The sequence below is a fragment of the Enhydra lutris genome, unplaced genomic scaffold (assembly GCF_002288905.1).
Source record: "Enhydra lutris kenyoni isolate GAN:26980312 unplaced genomic scaffold, ASM228890v2 scaffoldscaffold52, whole genome shotgun sequence".
Taxonomy (NCBI): Eukaryota; Metazoa; Chordata; class Mammalia; order Carnivora; family Mustelidae; genus Enhydra; species Enhydra lutris.
The window spans coordinates 1,985,948-2,002,389 of NW_019154136.1; the positions used below are offsets into that span (position 1 = coordinate 1,985,948).

General features: G+C 45.0%; 1 protein-coding gene across 2 annotated transcripts in view; it reads left to right on the forward strand.

The window, feature by feature from the left end:
* LOC111157129 (angiotensin I converting enzyme 2) overlaps positions 1-16,214 on the forward strand; it is a 38,741-nt gene extending 22,527 nt beyond the window's left edge. Inside the window, exons 10-19 of one of the 2 annotated variants that reach the window (XM_022518371.1) lie at positions 1,960-2,104; positions 3,833-3,931; positions 5,043-5,165; positions 5,789-5,961; positions 7,227-7,285; positions 10,280-10,380; positions 10,522-10,529; positions 11,701-11,809; positions 13,853-14,047; positions 16,079-16,187. In XM_022518371.1, coding sequence (XP_022374079.1) covers positions 1,960-2,104; positions 3,833-3,931; positions 5,043-5,165; positions 5,789-5,961; positions 7,227-7,285; positions 10,280-10,380; positions 10,522-10,529; positions 11,701-11,809; positions 13,853-14,047; positions 16,079-16,187 — 1,121 coding nt within the window. Of the gene's footprint in view, positions 1-1,959; positions 2,105-3,832; positions 3,932-5,042; positions 5,166-5,788; positions 5,962-7,226; positions 7,286-10,279; positions 10,381-10,521; positions 10,530-11,692; positions 11,810-13,852; positions 14,048-16,078 lie in introns of both variants that reach the window. The other variant, XM_022518370.1, reaches the window with a different exon arrangement.
* The last annotated feature ends 228 nt before the right edge of the window (positions 16,215-16,442 follow it).

A 16,442-nucleotide genomic window follows, 5' to 3' on the forward strand; every position in this document is an offset into this window, starting at 1 on the left:
AAAAAGGCTTAAGAGAGCTGACTGAATGAATGGTCTTAGAACTCTAAGAAACATCTAACGGGGGGAAAAAAGATGCTAAAACAGGCCCATAGAACTGAAATGGCTTATCCATGGTCACGCAGCTAATTAGTTCTGACTACATCCCCCTGGTTTCTAGGTAAAAACTTCCCAAAATGTGAGAGCTGAAACATTCTAAAAACCATTTTGCTGAGGCAGCAAACTGAAGACAGAAGAGGAAAAGTAACTAGCCCAAGGTCAAAAAGCAGCATAGCGGAACCCGAACCAGAGCCCTAATCTAAAGCTTTTCCCATATTATACAAAGCAAAGTGTGACTTGAAATTTTAGAGTTCTTAAAGAATGGGTGGTGGAATATCAAGATTAGACGGGACTGAAACGTTTTTTTCAGCCAGCTGACGCATGAATTCGCCCCTATGACGTCCCCTCAGATCCATGCTATCCTTCAACATCTTTTCCAAGGCAGCCTGTTTCTCTTTGGATGCCTGGGACTTGATGGCACATGACGAATATTCACGAGATCCAGATTCTTCAGTGAAGATGCCATGACTTCCGATTTTTCCTTGTAAAACGAGGATACTTAGAGCCAAATATGTTCTCTTCTGTATATTTCCCTCCCCTCATTTTAGTTGTTTGGTTCAAAACATCAGTTCCACTGGCTGGAACATTTGGTCAGTGAGGTCAAGGTCATGAGCTCCATCCTTGTGGGGGCAATTCACTGTGCCTTGATTTCTGGCTCCAGACTTTGGTGATCTCATGAAGGCCTGGGAGTAGGTCAGTGTAAAGCCATCAGCATGTCTGAAAAAGTTGCTGTAAGCATAAACCCAGTGGGTAATAGACGAGAAACAGCATCCTCCCATGAAGGGAGCAACAAAGGAAAGGGAGTTCACGGCAACCACACCTGTTGCCCAATTTTAAAATATAATTCTTAAGTCAATTAACAGACAATTATTTGTTTTTATCATTTTTAAAATATTTCCTGACAGCAGGCAAAGAAGATTGAATCACTAGAATAGTACTAAACATGGTTAAACCACTGGTTTGAAAAACTCTTGCTTCCTTATTTGGCTCTGCCCCGATCTGTGAATGAGGTTGAGTGAATCCCTTCATTCTTTCTCTTCCTCCCTCCTTCCCTTTACCTTGCCTCCTTTCTTCTTCCAAAAATATTTACTGAGCATATACTATGTGCAAGGCATTTTTCTCAACACTGGAGATACAGTGGTGTGCCAAGTAGATAGTGTCCCCCCTGCTTACAGTTTGTGGAGCTTCGTTTGTATACTAAGAGTGAGTTCTACTGCTTTTTTTTTTTTTTAAACATCACTAAATAAGGGATAGATGAGATCACATAATGTGTTAAAGCATTTTAAACTGAGGTGAAGAAGATGCCAGTACATTTAAGGTGGACTGTCCTTCTGATTATCCAGTGCATAGTTTCTTCTGGGGAGGCTCCTTTTTTGTTTGGGTTTTTCCTCCCTGGTTTACTAGGTTTTGGTCGCATCTGTTTACTATTTGTTTTTTAACAAAGACTCAGAGAGGGTATCATGTAGGAGCCACCAGGCTAGGTATACAGTCTCGAATGAGACACTAACAGTCACCGCCTTCATGGAGTTTACAAGAATAAATAGTATGACAGTAGACGATCTAGCCCTAATTAGCTCTGAAAAGAGGTATGTAAGGAGGGCAATTGACACTCATGAAAAAATGGGGATTAGCAGTTACTTGCAGATTAATTTTACCTGTTCTTTCCAAGTCTTTACCCTCCTCCAAGTCCCCTAGCTGAGAAAGTGAGTAGATACATATTATCATGTCCACTGTCACTAAATTTCTCGTGTAATCTCACTGTAAGCATATCTTGAGAAATGCTATCTCCAGATTGGGAAATCAATGCAAAACACCCACTGTCATCCTCATGTTAATATTTATCCTTTTCCATTGTACTTTCAGAAACAGACATAAACTTCCTACTCAAACAAGCACTTACAATTGTTGGAACTCTACCATTTACTTACATGTTAGAAAAGTGGAGATGGATGGTCTTTAAGGGTGAAATTCCCAAAGAGCAGTGGATGCAGAAATGGTGGGAGATGAAGTAAGTCAATGAATATGCAATCAGCAAAATGTTTTGTCTCATGAGTTTGCCACTTATCTAAAGGCATTTTCCTGGCCTGAAGGCACGTGTGCGCACACACACACGCACGCACATGCGCGCGCATGCTTGAACACACGTGCATGCACACCCTGCCTCCTTTTTATTTTTTAAGTCTCTTTTGGATGCTTTCTCCTCAGATAACATTTCCTTGGCTCTCCCTTCCCCCAAGCAGGATCTGATGACACAACTTCTCATGGTTTATCTTCTTAAGTGCTGGGTCACCCATAAAACTGTAATATCTTAGACAAAGCACTGGAGATCCAATGCTGGCCATTTCAGATGTTTTCCTTGACTTTAAAGGACTTTCAGTCTGTGGGGGGATGTGAAAAATGAAGCCATGGCAACGTGGTCTATTGTGATGGGGGTGTATAGGGATCCACGAGCATCCAGCGCAAGATCCAAAGCCATATCTGGTGGGTCACATGTGGAGAGGCCTCCAGATTGAGCTCTGAGAAAGAGGTGACCGGTAACCAGGTGTTTGTAGAGGGAAACAGAGAGAATTCCAGGCTAGTGAGAGGCTGGCACTTTTGGGCAACAGACCGTGATCCCTTTCAATAGTTCTTCATGCCTGGGACACATAGGTATGAAATAAATGGGTCTGGGATGAAAGAATTACAAAAGAAGACAGGAAGGAAGGAAGAAAGGAAAGGAGGGAGGGAGGGAAGGAGAAGAAGAGTCTTCTCCCCTCCCTCTATTAGACTCCTGTCAATTTTGCTTGTTTTTCTTATTTTCCTTTTTGTGGTGAAGATCTACCTATATAACATTTAGCCCCATGTCCATGAATTTAAGTCAGTGCCACTGTTCTGCCAAGATTCTCTGTTGACATAAATTCTACTTGGGAGGAAGGAGCAGCAAAAATAACCATTTCTAGCATTTGAGTATTACTGAATTTGTCTCTAATGACCCCACAGTCAGAAAGGACAAATGTTTTAAGTTTAAATAATGCCAAATACTTGGTTTCCCTAGTTTTTTTTTCTGGTTGAATTCGTTTTTGATCCCTTTAAAGGTTTATTTTGAAAGTTAAATGGTACCAGACCCTTAAAATAATTCGCTATGCATTAATCAGTCCATTAGTTCACCAAACATACATGGAGTCTTTGCATCCATAAAGGTAACTGAGACAGCCCTGCTTCTAGGAGCTCCAGTCTCCAGGGCCAAGAAGAAGCTGTGTATGAATACTTGTAAAACAGAGAGAGAAATGCCAAAGGAGCATGGCTAGAGAAGGCTAAGGGAGCTGAAGGGGTTCCCTGTGCTGGCAGGTGGGTGGGGTCAGGAGCAGGCCTCACAGAGGAGGGGGCACTCCAGCTAGCTTTGAAGAATAAGATGTCAATGTTACAAAATTCTGTCTGCCAGGAACATGTGAAATGTGGCACTGAAGAGGGATTATTAAGATTTTCACAGTACATTTTTGGCCATGCGATACACTTTATTAAATTAGTGTTTTGAAGATACAGCTGTTTTCCAGTGATATATTCTGGATGAATTAAAAAAGGAAGAGATAACCGTATAAGGGCTCTATTCTGTAATTTTTTATACTGTTTCTATTTCACGTGACAACTAATTCCATTATAAATGCCATTGGCTGACAAAACCACGCTAACTTCATCTCACCGTACCTTCCCCTGATAAGGGCCCCATGGCTAACATATCTGCTTTTTCTCCCCAAAGGCGAGATATAGTCGGGGTGGTGGAACCCTTGCCCCATGATGAGACATACTGTGACCCTGCTGCTCTGTTCCATGTTGCTAACGATTACTCATTCATCAGGTAACTGACAGGTTTCTTCTCACTGTTTAACTTCCACGGTTGTGGACAGCTGTGCTAATGGCAAAGAAATAGGGATCTATGAAGTAATGACTGAAATTTCTCTTTCTACCCTCCTTCCCCCTAGAACCTCAAAACAGATCATCAGTTTTAACTCAGTTTTAACTCAACACGATTTATTGGGTCCAGTAAAACTTACATGAGATCTTTTCTCCACCACGAAGGAATTTTTAGTATCCCTAGGGGAAATAAAATGATCTTTGTCTTCTTGTTACTGGCAGTGTTCAGAGTGATGGTAATAGAGTATTTTTAATTGGTAGTCCAAAAACCTATGTTCTTCACCCGTTAGCCCCACATTTTGAACTTGCTGAACCTCAGTTTCTTTAGTTGGAAGATGGGAATAACATCGTGGGCCTCCCATAAGGATCACTCGGCATTATTTATATGATGGGCCATAAATACGTAAAACACAATACAAATGTGAACTAACATTTAACAAAGTACATACCACATTTTTTAAAAATTTTTTATTTTTTCAGCGTAACGGTATTCATTATTTTTGCACCACACCCAGTGCTCCATGCAATCCGTGCCCTCTACAGTACCCACCACCTGGATCCCCCAACCTCCCACCCCCTGCCCCTTCAAAACCCTCAGATTGTTTTTCAGAGTCCATAGTCTCTCATGGTTCACCTCCCCTTCCAATTTCCCTCAACGCCCTTCTCCTCTCCATCTCCTCTTGTCCTCCATGCTATTTGTTATGCTCCACAAATAAGTGAAACCATATGATAATTGACTCTCTCTGCTTGACTTATTTCACTCAGCATAATCTCTTCCAGTCCCGTCCATGTTGCCACAAAAGTTGGGTATTCATCCTTTCTGATGGAGGCATAATACTCCATAGTGAGTAATACCACCTTTTTAATCAGCTGATACATAAATACAAGTAGGCTATGATGTGTCTGCAGGATTCATTTTGGGGTCTTTCTGGAGAAAGAGGTTGGATTAATATCTCTTTGGGACTAGAGCCTTAGAATTTAAACTTACGCCCCAGTCTATGAGTCTAGCACAGTGACTAAACACGGCACTGCTCTCTTGTTCATCTGCTTTACAGATATTACACAAGGACCATTTACCAATTCCAGTTTCAAGAAGCCCTTTGTCAAATAGCTAAACATGAAGGTCCCCTATACAAATGTGACATCTCCAATTCCCGTGAAGCTGGGCAGAAGCTGCAGTAAGAAACACTTCAAGGGGCACCTGGGTGGCACAGTTGGTCGAGCGTCCAACTCTTGGTTTTGGCTCGGGTTGTGATCTTGTGGTGGTGGGGTCGAGCCCCGCATCGGGCTCCATGTTCAGCAGAGAATCTGCTTGAAGATTCTCTTTCCCTCTGCCTCTCTTCCCACTTGTTTTCTCCCTCTCTCTCAGTTAAATAGGTGAATCTTTAAAAAAAAAAAGAAATATTTCAAAATATTGAACCTCTCCTGCTACCCAATATTACCAATATTTCCATGCCTAGATTTGAATTTGATTTCCTTGTTTTAAAAAGAAAAATTTTGAACTCAGAATGTCCTCATCTGCAAATTAAATGTTTATTTTATGGTCACACAGGAACCTAGACCATGCGATGGCTGGACAGTCTATCTCCTCTCCATGTCATAACTACAGGGCTCCCTCTCTAGTCATTAGAAGGAAAGAGATTGATGGATGAATACATCCATTAACCCGCCTGATTTTCTTATCAGCCAGGAGCAAGCTTAGCTAAGCCAAAAAGGAGAAACCATAGATCATAGTGTAAATATGTGTACATCTGGAATTCCTCAAAAGGCCCTAAACCCACCCTCCCCTTTTTGCATGTAGCGAAATGCTAAGCCTTGGAAGATCAAAACCCTGGACCTTTGCCTTGGAACGTGTTGTAGGAGCAAAGACTATGGATGTAAGACCACTGCTCAACTACTTCGAGCCCTTGTTTACCTGGCTGAAAGAGCAAAACAGGAATTCTTTTGTGGGTTGGAACACTGACTGGAGTCCATGTGAGTACTCTGAGTTGACACATTTCAAATGACTCCCTTTCTGCTTCCCTTAGTCCCCTCTGGCCCATCTCATGGGGCTATGACACAGCCGAGTATGTTTTCCCTCTATGTAGACCCTGCTTCTGACTGTGCTATGGTGGCAGCTGCCATTTTATTGGGGGAGGAAACGCATTTGTTGAGCACCTACTACGTATCAGGCATGATGAAAACTACACACACATACACACACACACACACACACATTTTCTCTCTCTCTTTCAACTCTGCTTTATCAGCCCCATATTTAAAATAAAAGAGTATAAAACTCCCCAACCCACTGCATTCGAATCCCGCTCTTCAAAGACAAATGCTTTTTAAATCAATTTTAATGCTATTACCTCCTCTTTCTGGCAGTCACTTTCATATCTCTGAACATTATGTTTATATAATTTCTTTATTGGTCAGTTTTAGGCATGCACTCCTGCCTCCTCTTCCACTTTCCTTTCTCATCTCAATAAAGTTTTAATATTTTTATAAGAAATTATCAGTATTTGTATCATAATGCCTATAGAGCCAAGTAATATACTGTTTTAAAGCCTTTCCTATGTGGCTCTTTGTTTGTCCTGGAGTTTCTACTGCCTTGTTTTTTTAATATCTAATTTGCTATCAATGTTGCATTTATCTTTTCCAGGTATTCCAACGTATCTATTCTTTTCAGTCTCATTTTTTCCTGAAGGCTTCCCTCTTAGAGTCCTGCGTTCTTCTGTCTCAGTCTGACCACAGTTTTCGTCCTGAGTCATCCATCCTTTTGCTGGTTTCCTGGGTTGAATCCATTGCTTCCTGAATTCCAGACCTTCTTTCTTGGATCACCTCACCCCTTGTTCTGCTACAGCAGAGTTTCCAAGTGACTTTCTAAACAAGAGCATGTGGGGTAGGAGGGTTAACAGTGTCCCACGGGGCTTTAACCATATCTTAATTTTCATTCCCATTGTTTTCAGTCTGATCTCTTCTTCTTCTTCTTCTTCCCAAGCTGCTCCAGGACTCTCTGGGACTTTTGGGGTCTGTACTACCTCTGCATTCACTTTAGGCTGTGGCTTCCTGGCCCTTGAGAGAGCACTTACCACCACCACCGCCGCTGCCATTACTTCTCATTTTCCAAAACTATTTATACCTGTTAAAAAATTCCTTTACTATCACTTTGGTGGGATCTTGAGAGGGGAAGGAAGTAAAGGCACATGGTCGATCTGTCATCTGTCACCAACAGTCTCTGATTTCTCTTTAATCAGATGCTGACCAAAGCATTAAAGTGAGGATAAGCCTAAAATCAGCTCTTGGAAAAAAAGCAGTGAGTATTCTGGACAGTGTGTCTTTTTTTTAAAAGAAGTTTTTAAAAATAAGTTTTATTTATTTATTTATTTGAGAGAAAGCACATGCCGAGGGACAGAGGGAGAGGGAGAAGGAGAGAAGCAGACGCTCTGCTGAGCGTGGAGTCTGCCACTGGGGCTCGATCTCATGACCCTGAGATCATGACCTGAGCCGGATGCTTAATCTACTGAGCCACCCAAGCGCCCCCATCCTTTACTACTTAATGCACTCTCTTAAGTGGGACAAATAAGCCCATTTCAGTGTGTTCTAAAAGAAGACAGCCCACATGTTTCTCTTAAAAACGACAAGCTCCAGATTCTGCCTCTTGGGATTTTTTTTTTTTTTTTTAAGTAACACATTCCTTATTGGTTTGGTGATGTCTACTTTTTCCTTGTTACTTTTAAGGTGCTATGAAAATCAATGAAAAAACATCCAATCTTAAATATCAAGTGTCCACCCTTTTTTAAAATACATTTTTAAAAATTGTATGTATTTGAGAGCAAGAGAGCACAAGCCGGGGGAGTTGCAGAGGCGGAGGGAGAAGTGGGCTCCTCGCTGAGCAGGGAGCCCAGATGCGGGGCTCCATACCAGGACTCCAGGATCATGACCTGAGCTGAAGTCAGAAGCTTAATGGACTGAGCCCCCCAGGCGCCCCAAGTGTCCAACCTCATAATTCACTCTTATCACCATCACTTGTACTTGAGGAAGAGGACAAGGTTATATTTTGAGACACTGTTTAACAAGTAGTGTAGATAGTTTTGCTTTGTTTTATTTTAGTCAGTCATCCGTATCCTGGAAGCTTGTTAAAAATACAGAATCTTAGGCCCCAGCGCTGGACCTGCTCAGTCCAGATCTGCGTGTTCACCAGCCCCTGGCTGGCGCGTACACAGCAGACTGGGAAGCTCTGGTTTTGCAAACCTGGCTGCACCCTGGAGTCGTAGGGGATGTTGAAAAAAATATCACAGCCGAGTACCACTCCCAGAGAGTCTGACTTCACTTCTGAGGTGTAGCATCGAAAGTTGGGCATCAGGAGTTTTAAAAGCTCCCCGGGCGGGTGCCTGGGTGGCTCAGTTTGTTGGGCGACTGCCTTTGGCTCAAGGTCTGGAGTTGCGGGATTGAGTCCCGCATCGGGCTCCCAGCTCCATGGGGAGTCTGCTTCTCTCTCTGACCTTCTCCCCTCTCCTGCTCTCTCTCACTCTCTCGCTCTCAAATAAATTAAAAAAAAAAAAAAATCTTAAAAAAAAAAAGCTCCCCAGGTGATGCTAATTACAGCCAAAGCTGAGAACTACTGAGGACTTTGCATTTGAGGATAACCGAATGTTTCACTGCAAACCAGATTCCTCACACCTGCGTGTGAGCTCCTTGCAGCGGCTGTCGCTCTGCTGGACACCTGTCTCGGGCTAGCCAGGCTGAAGGGGTGGCGGCTTTGGGGAGAGGACAGGACAGAACAGCCCCAGGCAGATGGGGGACACAGGAGGCCGTGCGGGACGAGAGGACAGCCTGGGACCATTGAATAGAGTGGCCCAGGGTGCAATAGAAAATTGTGGTTTGCAGCAGATAGAGTCCAAGGTTACATTTCGACCCCCTTCCATTTTCTGCCCAGTTAAATATTGCCTACAGCTCCACCGCAGTCACAGCATCATTTGCCTAGCTGAGTAAGACAGCTAAATGTAGATAATGCAGTAGGAGTGAAAAGTGAACCTTTAAGAAAGAAATAATAAAAATGAAGGTGCAACCCTTCCCGAACTTGAAGAGTTCCAATTTCCAGTTCTCTACCATCATTGAATGTCTGTGGGATTATTTTTCTTAGCATCTTTATATTAGCTCTTCCTTGGCCTAATACATTTTAGTTCCTTTTCAGTTATATTGTTTTCTTGACGTTTGTCCCCAGGTTCTTTCTCTGCAGTGAGGGATTGGTAATGGTCTTCAGAGGGGTTGGTGGTGAGCTGCCCTGAGGCCCCTTAGCCGAGCAGGAGGCTGCTTTGCTGAGGCCGACCCATGCTTTAGCATTCCCCCGCCCCGCGGGCATCTGGCCCAGGTCCAGCTGTTGCATGGCCAAGTCCAACCCGATCTTTGGCATCGTTTTGTGAACTTAACCTTTGCCTTTTTTTAAAATATGGAAATAATAACCAGAACATCATAGTACCGATATTAGTAACATTATTAGTACTCAAAGCAGCTTTTTTGCCAAACCTGAGTGGTATCAAGCTAAGGTTGATGTAACACTACTGTGAAACCTTGTCATTGTTTTTTCTGAAAGGGAAAGGAGAGACGCAAAATTTGTGGCATTCATCTATCTCTGCTGCTGGCTGGTAGAGGAAAGAGCGAATGCTTTTTTTCTTTTTTAGCAAAGGTTCACAAACTATGCAAATACGCCAGCTGTGTGTTTAACACCTATAATCAAGAACAAATTACCTCGTGGACAGTTATTTTTTCCTTCAGAACTCACGTCTCTTTTTCTTTTACACTTGCGCATATCTGAGAACTTACCATAGACACAGTAAAAGCTCCGCATCTTTGTCTTCAATACGTGGACATTTGTTTTCTTTTTTAAACTTATTTTTTTCTTTCAACTATAATTAGCATGCAGTGTTATTTAGCTCCAGGTGTACAATACATGGACATTTTAACCAAAACCCATGACTCACATGACTCCCATCCATAAACCTGCCCTCAGGATGTTTATTTCAGCTCCTCTCAAACTGAAAAGGATCCATGAACATGATCCTTAAAGAGCAGGTGCATTAGCACACCTGAGGGCTTGTTAGATGTGCACGTCCTCGGGTCTCATCCTAGAAACTCAAGAGGGGAGGGCCCACTATTCAGTGGTTTAACCAGCCCCTCCAGGTGATGCTGGTGCCTGCACAGGGTTCTCTGGAGTATTAGAAAACGTAAAAGTAATGCTTCTGGAATATCAGGTTTTGAATGTATCCCATGATCCCTACTGAACAGTGTTTTTCTTTTGAATTTGCAGTACGAATGGAATGACAATGAAATGTACTTCTTCCGGTCGTCTATTGCATATGCCATGAGAGAGTATTTTTCAAAAGTCAAAATCCAAAGGATCCCTTTTGTGTGAGTTACTCCAACCATTACTTCTCTTTCTGTTGGGTCTGAGGAGATATTGTGCTTAAACTCTGACTCAAGTAAAATTAAGAAAAACCCAATGACTTTGAAACTTCTCTGATAGCCTGGAATTTGGGCCATTCTCTTTAGGGAGGACTGTGACTTACTCGACCTACAGATTGCAAGAGCATTGTTCTCTTTCCCCTTCTCCTCCCTCTCCTCTTTCCTTTTCCCTTTCCCTCCACCAAATGCTTCCTCCACCATCAGCACTGAGAGCAAAAGGCAGACATCTCTGCCTTCATTGAACTTGTGTTCTAATGTATGTTTCATGCGTGCGTTACAATCAGCAAAATATGTTAAGTGAAATATAGCACAATGAGACGGTGACAAGTTCAAGGGAGGAAAGAACCGCAGATGGGGGATGGGGGGCTTGGGAGTGCTGGTGTGTCTAGAGCTCAGCCTTAGCTGCAATGGTCAGAGGAGGCCTCACGAATCCTTGCACAAACATCTGAAGCAAGGAGAGCATCAGCAAAGTAGTCAACGGGGATGGTAGGTAGCAGGTGGAAAGATCCTAATGAATGAATATCCTGCACCTGTTGAAGGAACAACAAGGAGGCCAGTGCGGCTGGAGCAGTGAGCTCACAGAAGACAAGTGGGAGGTGTGGTCAGGGCAGCAGTGGGGTGTGGGGGTGGGAAGAGGAGAAGAACTTTCACGTGGGCCTTGCAAACTATTCCAAGGATGTTTGCTTTCTCCTGAGTGGGAAGGGCTGGGAGCCCCAGGATCTGCCTTACGTTTTGTCAGGATCCCTGTGGCAGCTGGGAGAGGCCAGTCTTGTCACGCTGTAGGTAAAGCCCACTCCTCCCCGCCCCCGGCTGTGGGTGTAATGTGGGGGGGGGGGTTGCAGCGTGGAGGAGGGGTGGGGGAGCCGAACTCACTGCCTCTGTTCGCGGTACTCAGCCCTTGCTGCTCGCCACGGTATGTATCACAATCCTGGGGCACCCGTGGTTCTTTGCCAGTTCTCCAGCGGCTTTCAATATGAAATTTTTGTATCATTGAAGGAAAATGGGGTCCATCTAGGGGGCTGAACAGATAGTACCAATAGTGTGTTATCCCAACATATGTCCTTAAGTTCATGTGCTTTGGGAAGTGTTAAGAATGTAGGGACAATCACATCCTTCCGTTGTTTGCCCCATTCCGTGTCTCTCGCCTTTACCCTGTGACTCTCCCCCCAACCTCCTTTTCACTGGCAGGGGGAGCCCCCATCCTCTTTGCTGTGTCCTCCATGCCACAAGGAAAGATGTTTCTTTTGCTTCTCTGCAGGTACGAAGACGTGAGGGTGAGCGATTTGAAACCCAGAATCTCCTTCAACTTCGTTGTCACTTCACCTGGGAATATGTCTGACATCATTCCCAGAGCTGTCGTTGAAGAAGCTATCAGGTGATTTTACTTTCAGACAAGCTCTCGGGGGGCGGGGGGTACCGAATGCAACCCCAACAAGCACTCATGGTTTAGTATGCTGTGTGTGCCGGGCACCGTTCTGAGTCCTTTTCAGCCTAAAGACTGGGGTTTTAATTCCAGAAGGATCTCGTAGCAAGGGACTTGCCTTGATTTGGGCTCCTCCGTACCGCAGGCCCTTAAACGGTATTTGTAGTTGATTTGGGAGACGATCTCAAGAAGCTTTGAGGAAGAAAAATGCACAGGGGCGGAGGGCGGAAGGAAGATAATAAATGACATGTTATCGAGCAAGGGACCACGGTGGGCAACTAGAGCTCCACCGTGCCGGGGAATTCTGGGAGACTGAGCAGATCATTCACCTGAATGGTCCCATCACCGCGGGGGGCACTTATCCACTGCCTCCCACCGGTCATTGGTTGAGAACTGCTTGCCGGTGGCGTGACTTCCCCGGCATTTCTGACCTGTAGGCTGGGCAGCCCCTCGGGGCCCAAGAACGCTCTCGGGTAAAGGCAGCAGGTACTGGCTGGAGGGAGTCTGGCTTGCACACCTGGAGAACGGTAGATAGAAGGGACGTGGACACATGTCGCCAGCATTTGCTGTAGGGACTTGGATGAAGGAATCATTTCAGTAACTGGAGTCAGAAGCGGGGTGGGCAAGAATAGGATCCCTTAGGCGTTGCTTGGCCTCCACACTAGGAGAGGGACTCGCTCTGGGCAGCGAGCATCTAGAAGCAATGATTGGCCCAAGGTTTCCCCAAACAGCAAGAGTGAAGAAAAGACAGAGGCAGGTGTTTTCCCTTGTCACTAAAGAAGGCTTAAGATACCTGCTGCTATGAGGGAGCCCACTAGGCGGCCCTCTTGAGCTGCTGTTCGTCTCTGGAAGCACATCCAGGACCTGCCAGGCAGAGTGAGCCTGGAAAGTCCGGCTTAGTTGGGGTGTGCAACCCACTTACAACCAGAGACCTCACCGCTGGCCCCCAAAGAGCTTGTTTCTGCCTTGGGGAAAAGCGCCAGCTGAGATCATCACGAAAGAGCCCAGGCCTGCTTGTGAGCAGCAGGGGATGGCAAATCCCCTGTTTCCAGAATGACTTGAGACACTTTCAGGCTGAGGTTACATGGTGAATTCTGCTCTGACGGATCTCCCTCTCTTCCTAACCTGCACTACACCCCAGGACAGGAGGATGGGCTGCAAGGCACCTGGGTTTTCAACTCAGAATATTCTCAATGTTCCTAGTTTGGGTTTTCAAAATCACATCCGTCCTTTTTTGCTCTCTAAAATTTAGCCATTTCCCATCCCAGTGCTGGAGAAATTGGCGAAGGTCCCTTTCTGTGGTCCTCCCCTGTCTCCAAAGGTCAATACCTTTTCTTTGGAAACTACAACCGTCAGGACTTGGGTATAGGACCCAGTCGATTTGTAGAAGAGATGTACCCAACTGCCCTTTTCTGTTATCTGATAAAAAGTCATTGTAGACCTACTCCGACAGAAGGGAGATTCTTGCCAAATACGCTAACTTTGCCCTTACAACACAGCACTCATGAACCAACAAACTCCAGCCTGTTGCGTGTTTCCACACTTGCAACCCAATTTTCCAAGGAAGCCGTTGCCAGACGTAATCTAGGCTACAAGATACAAAAGGGGCCGAATTGTCAAATCTTGAATCTTTCGTGGGACCTGGTTATTGACTTTGATTTCATTGCTATTTGAGGTGTACAGTCTTTTTTTTTTTTTTTAAAGATTTTGTTTGTTTATTCGACAGAGATCACAAGTAGGCAGAGAGGCAGACACACAGAGAGGAGGAAGCAGGCTCCCCGCCGAGCAGAGAGCCCGATGCGGGGCTTGATCCCAAGTCCCCGGGATCATGACCTGAGCCAAAGGCAGAGGCCTTAACCCACTGAGCCACCCAGGTGCCCCTGAGGTGTGCAGTCTTAAGCTAAACCTTATCAAATCCCTTCAGGAGCAATGGCATAGGAAGTAAATAATTACACACAATTCTGTTTTGCCTAAGTGTCTTGCTTTTGGGAATAGGAAGTCCCGGGGCCGTATCAATGATGCTTTCCGCCTGGATGACAACAGCCTGGAGTTTCTGGGGATTCAGCCAACACTGGAACCCCCTTACCAGCCACCTGTCACCATATGGCTGATCATGTTTGGGGTCGTGATGGGAGTGGTGCTGGTCGGCATTTTCCTGCTCATCTTCTCTGGGATCAGAAGTCGAAGGAAGTAAGTGCCCTTTCCTAGACTTACCTATCTTAAAACAGAAAGGTTTAGGGAAAACTAACTGGAAATTTTGCAGCAAGTGGTAGGTGTATAAGCCAATTACTTTTGGGGACCGTTTTGCACCTAAATATTCTGATGCATTCCCTAGACATTTCCCAGATTTCGTCAGCACTTTGCGTTCCTAGCAGGCGCCGGAGTGCAGTGTTCAGCCTGGGCTTCTGAGCGTGACCAGATGAACTCCATCCTGGCCACAGTGTCCTCTCCCTACTGCTGAGACGCCCCGCAAACTCGGGGACGGATGGGGGGCAGGCAGGCTCAGGGAGTTCTCATCACTCCTAGTCTTCCTTGGTCTAGAAGTGACCCCAGAGACTGACTCAGTGATGGTTGGCACTGTAAAATCGTTCTAGAATGAGCTCTGCGATTTGCTTCAAACTTCTACCCTTCCATCATCTTCATTCCCCCTCAGGTGGCCCAGGCTCCCTGTCATCCTCTTAGGTCATGGGTCACGATGCTCTCTCATTTGTTCTTGAGTGGAAGATCCAAGTTTGGTGAGGATTTAAATCACCAGAGACCTGATTAATAATCTTGTTCTACCACTAGATGGTTTTTCGGACCTTGAGAGATCACTGGCTTCCATGGGCCTATGTAATTAAGGTTAATACTATTTTATAGCTCCTAACAAAACTCAGCACACTGCAGGTTGCTTAAACGTGTTCATGATGGAATTTTGACATGCTCTTGTCTATTTTGCTCAATTCTTCACTATAGAGATTTATAGTTCCCTAAAATAACTTCAGTTAAGAAAATTAGGCATTTAATAGAATACATTCATATGGTTAGAATTTTAAAACTATGAAAGGATACCCCAAAATCTTCTTGCCACCCTTTGCCTCCAAGTTCCCTTCCCAAAGCCAAGGACAATTATCAGTTTCTCAGAGACCCTTCTGTTGTTGGAGGGTCTGCATTTTCACTAAGGCCATCTCCCTGGTGATTGGTATGCACATGACAGTTTGCGAAACATTTTTACTTTGCACACGAGCTACTATTCCAAAGTTAATTCATGAAATGAATTATTTGGGGGAACTTCCTTCATGCCACATGCTGTGTTAATAAAAGGCACACAGCAAAATCGGACCGGCTACCCTGCTCAGTACTTTGATGCATTAATATTTTCGGCAAGCATAGGATGTCAATACGCAATTATCTAATTATCTTCACGTACATATCAAACTGAGATTCAGAGAGACCAAGTCACTCTCTCAAATCGACGTGGCTCATCAGTAACAGACTGGGACCCACAGCCAGTTTGCAGGGCCGGTGCTTGTGCTACAAAGCTGTCCCACTCTGGTCTGGACACTTGGGAAGCTGACCGTGTAGCAGGGAGGCACTTGCAAAGGAGGCACTTGGCTTAACGACCACTTGGTTTCTAAAAGGAATCATCCAGTGTGGCACCTGGGTGGCTCAGTTGTTAAGTGTCTGCTTTCGGCTCAGGGCATGATCTCCAGGTCCTGGGATGGAGCCCCAGGTCGGGATCCCTGCTCAGCGGCGAGTCTGCTTCTCCCTCTGCCTCTGCCTCTCCCCCTGCTTGTGCTTTTTCTGTCCGACTCCGTATTTCTCTCAAATGAATAAATTTTTAAAGAATCTTTAAAAAAAAAAATGAAAAGAATCCTCCAAGCTGCTATTTGCGGAGGCTGCCCGCCCGTACAGTGAGGGCTCTGCCAGCACCATCTCTGGGACTTTGGCAGAACCGCCATCGTTTTCCAGACAGACTGAGGTACCGAGGTGCACCCTCTCTGACCCCAGAATACACACCCTAAGCAGTCTCCCATGCCCTGCCAGCCATCCTGCCAACTAGTCATGGGGCAAAAGGAGTGAATCCTGCTCTCTCGGGGTTCCCAGTCCGCCGGGAGGGGATGGTTCGCCAGCGAGCGATTCGGTGCTGAGGGGTCAGAGACACCCAGGCCAGTGGGGTCCAAGGAGGGCCGTGTCCCTCCGGCAGCGCTGCACTAAAGGTGACTTCACTTTATTCAACAGGAACAATCAAGCCAGAAGTGAAGAAAATCCTTACGCCTCTGTGGACTTGAGTAAAGGAGAAAATAATCCGGGATTCCAAAATGTTGATGATGTTCAGACGTCATTTTAGGAAAATCTGTTTGATTTCCTCTTGAGGTGATTTTCTTGCATGCAACTGTTAATTTTATGGTACAGACAATAGGAGATTATAAAGCTGTCATTAAATATCATAACTATGGCTCTGTTCAGGAAAAGTTGTCCCAAGAATACAAGCCTGAGGAGAGAGCATCTTCACTGGCTTTCAGTATTTATTTCTGCCTCATGATTTCACTTGTGTTCATGTTTGAGAGTAATGGAGAAAATGTGTCTCTGGCCTCACCAGCTG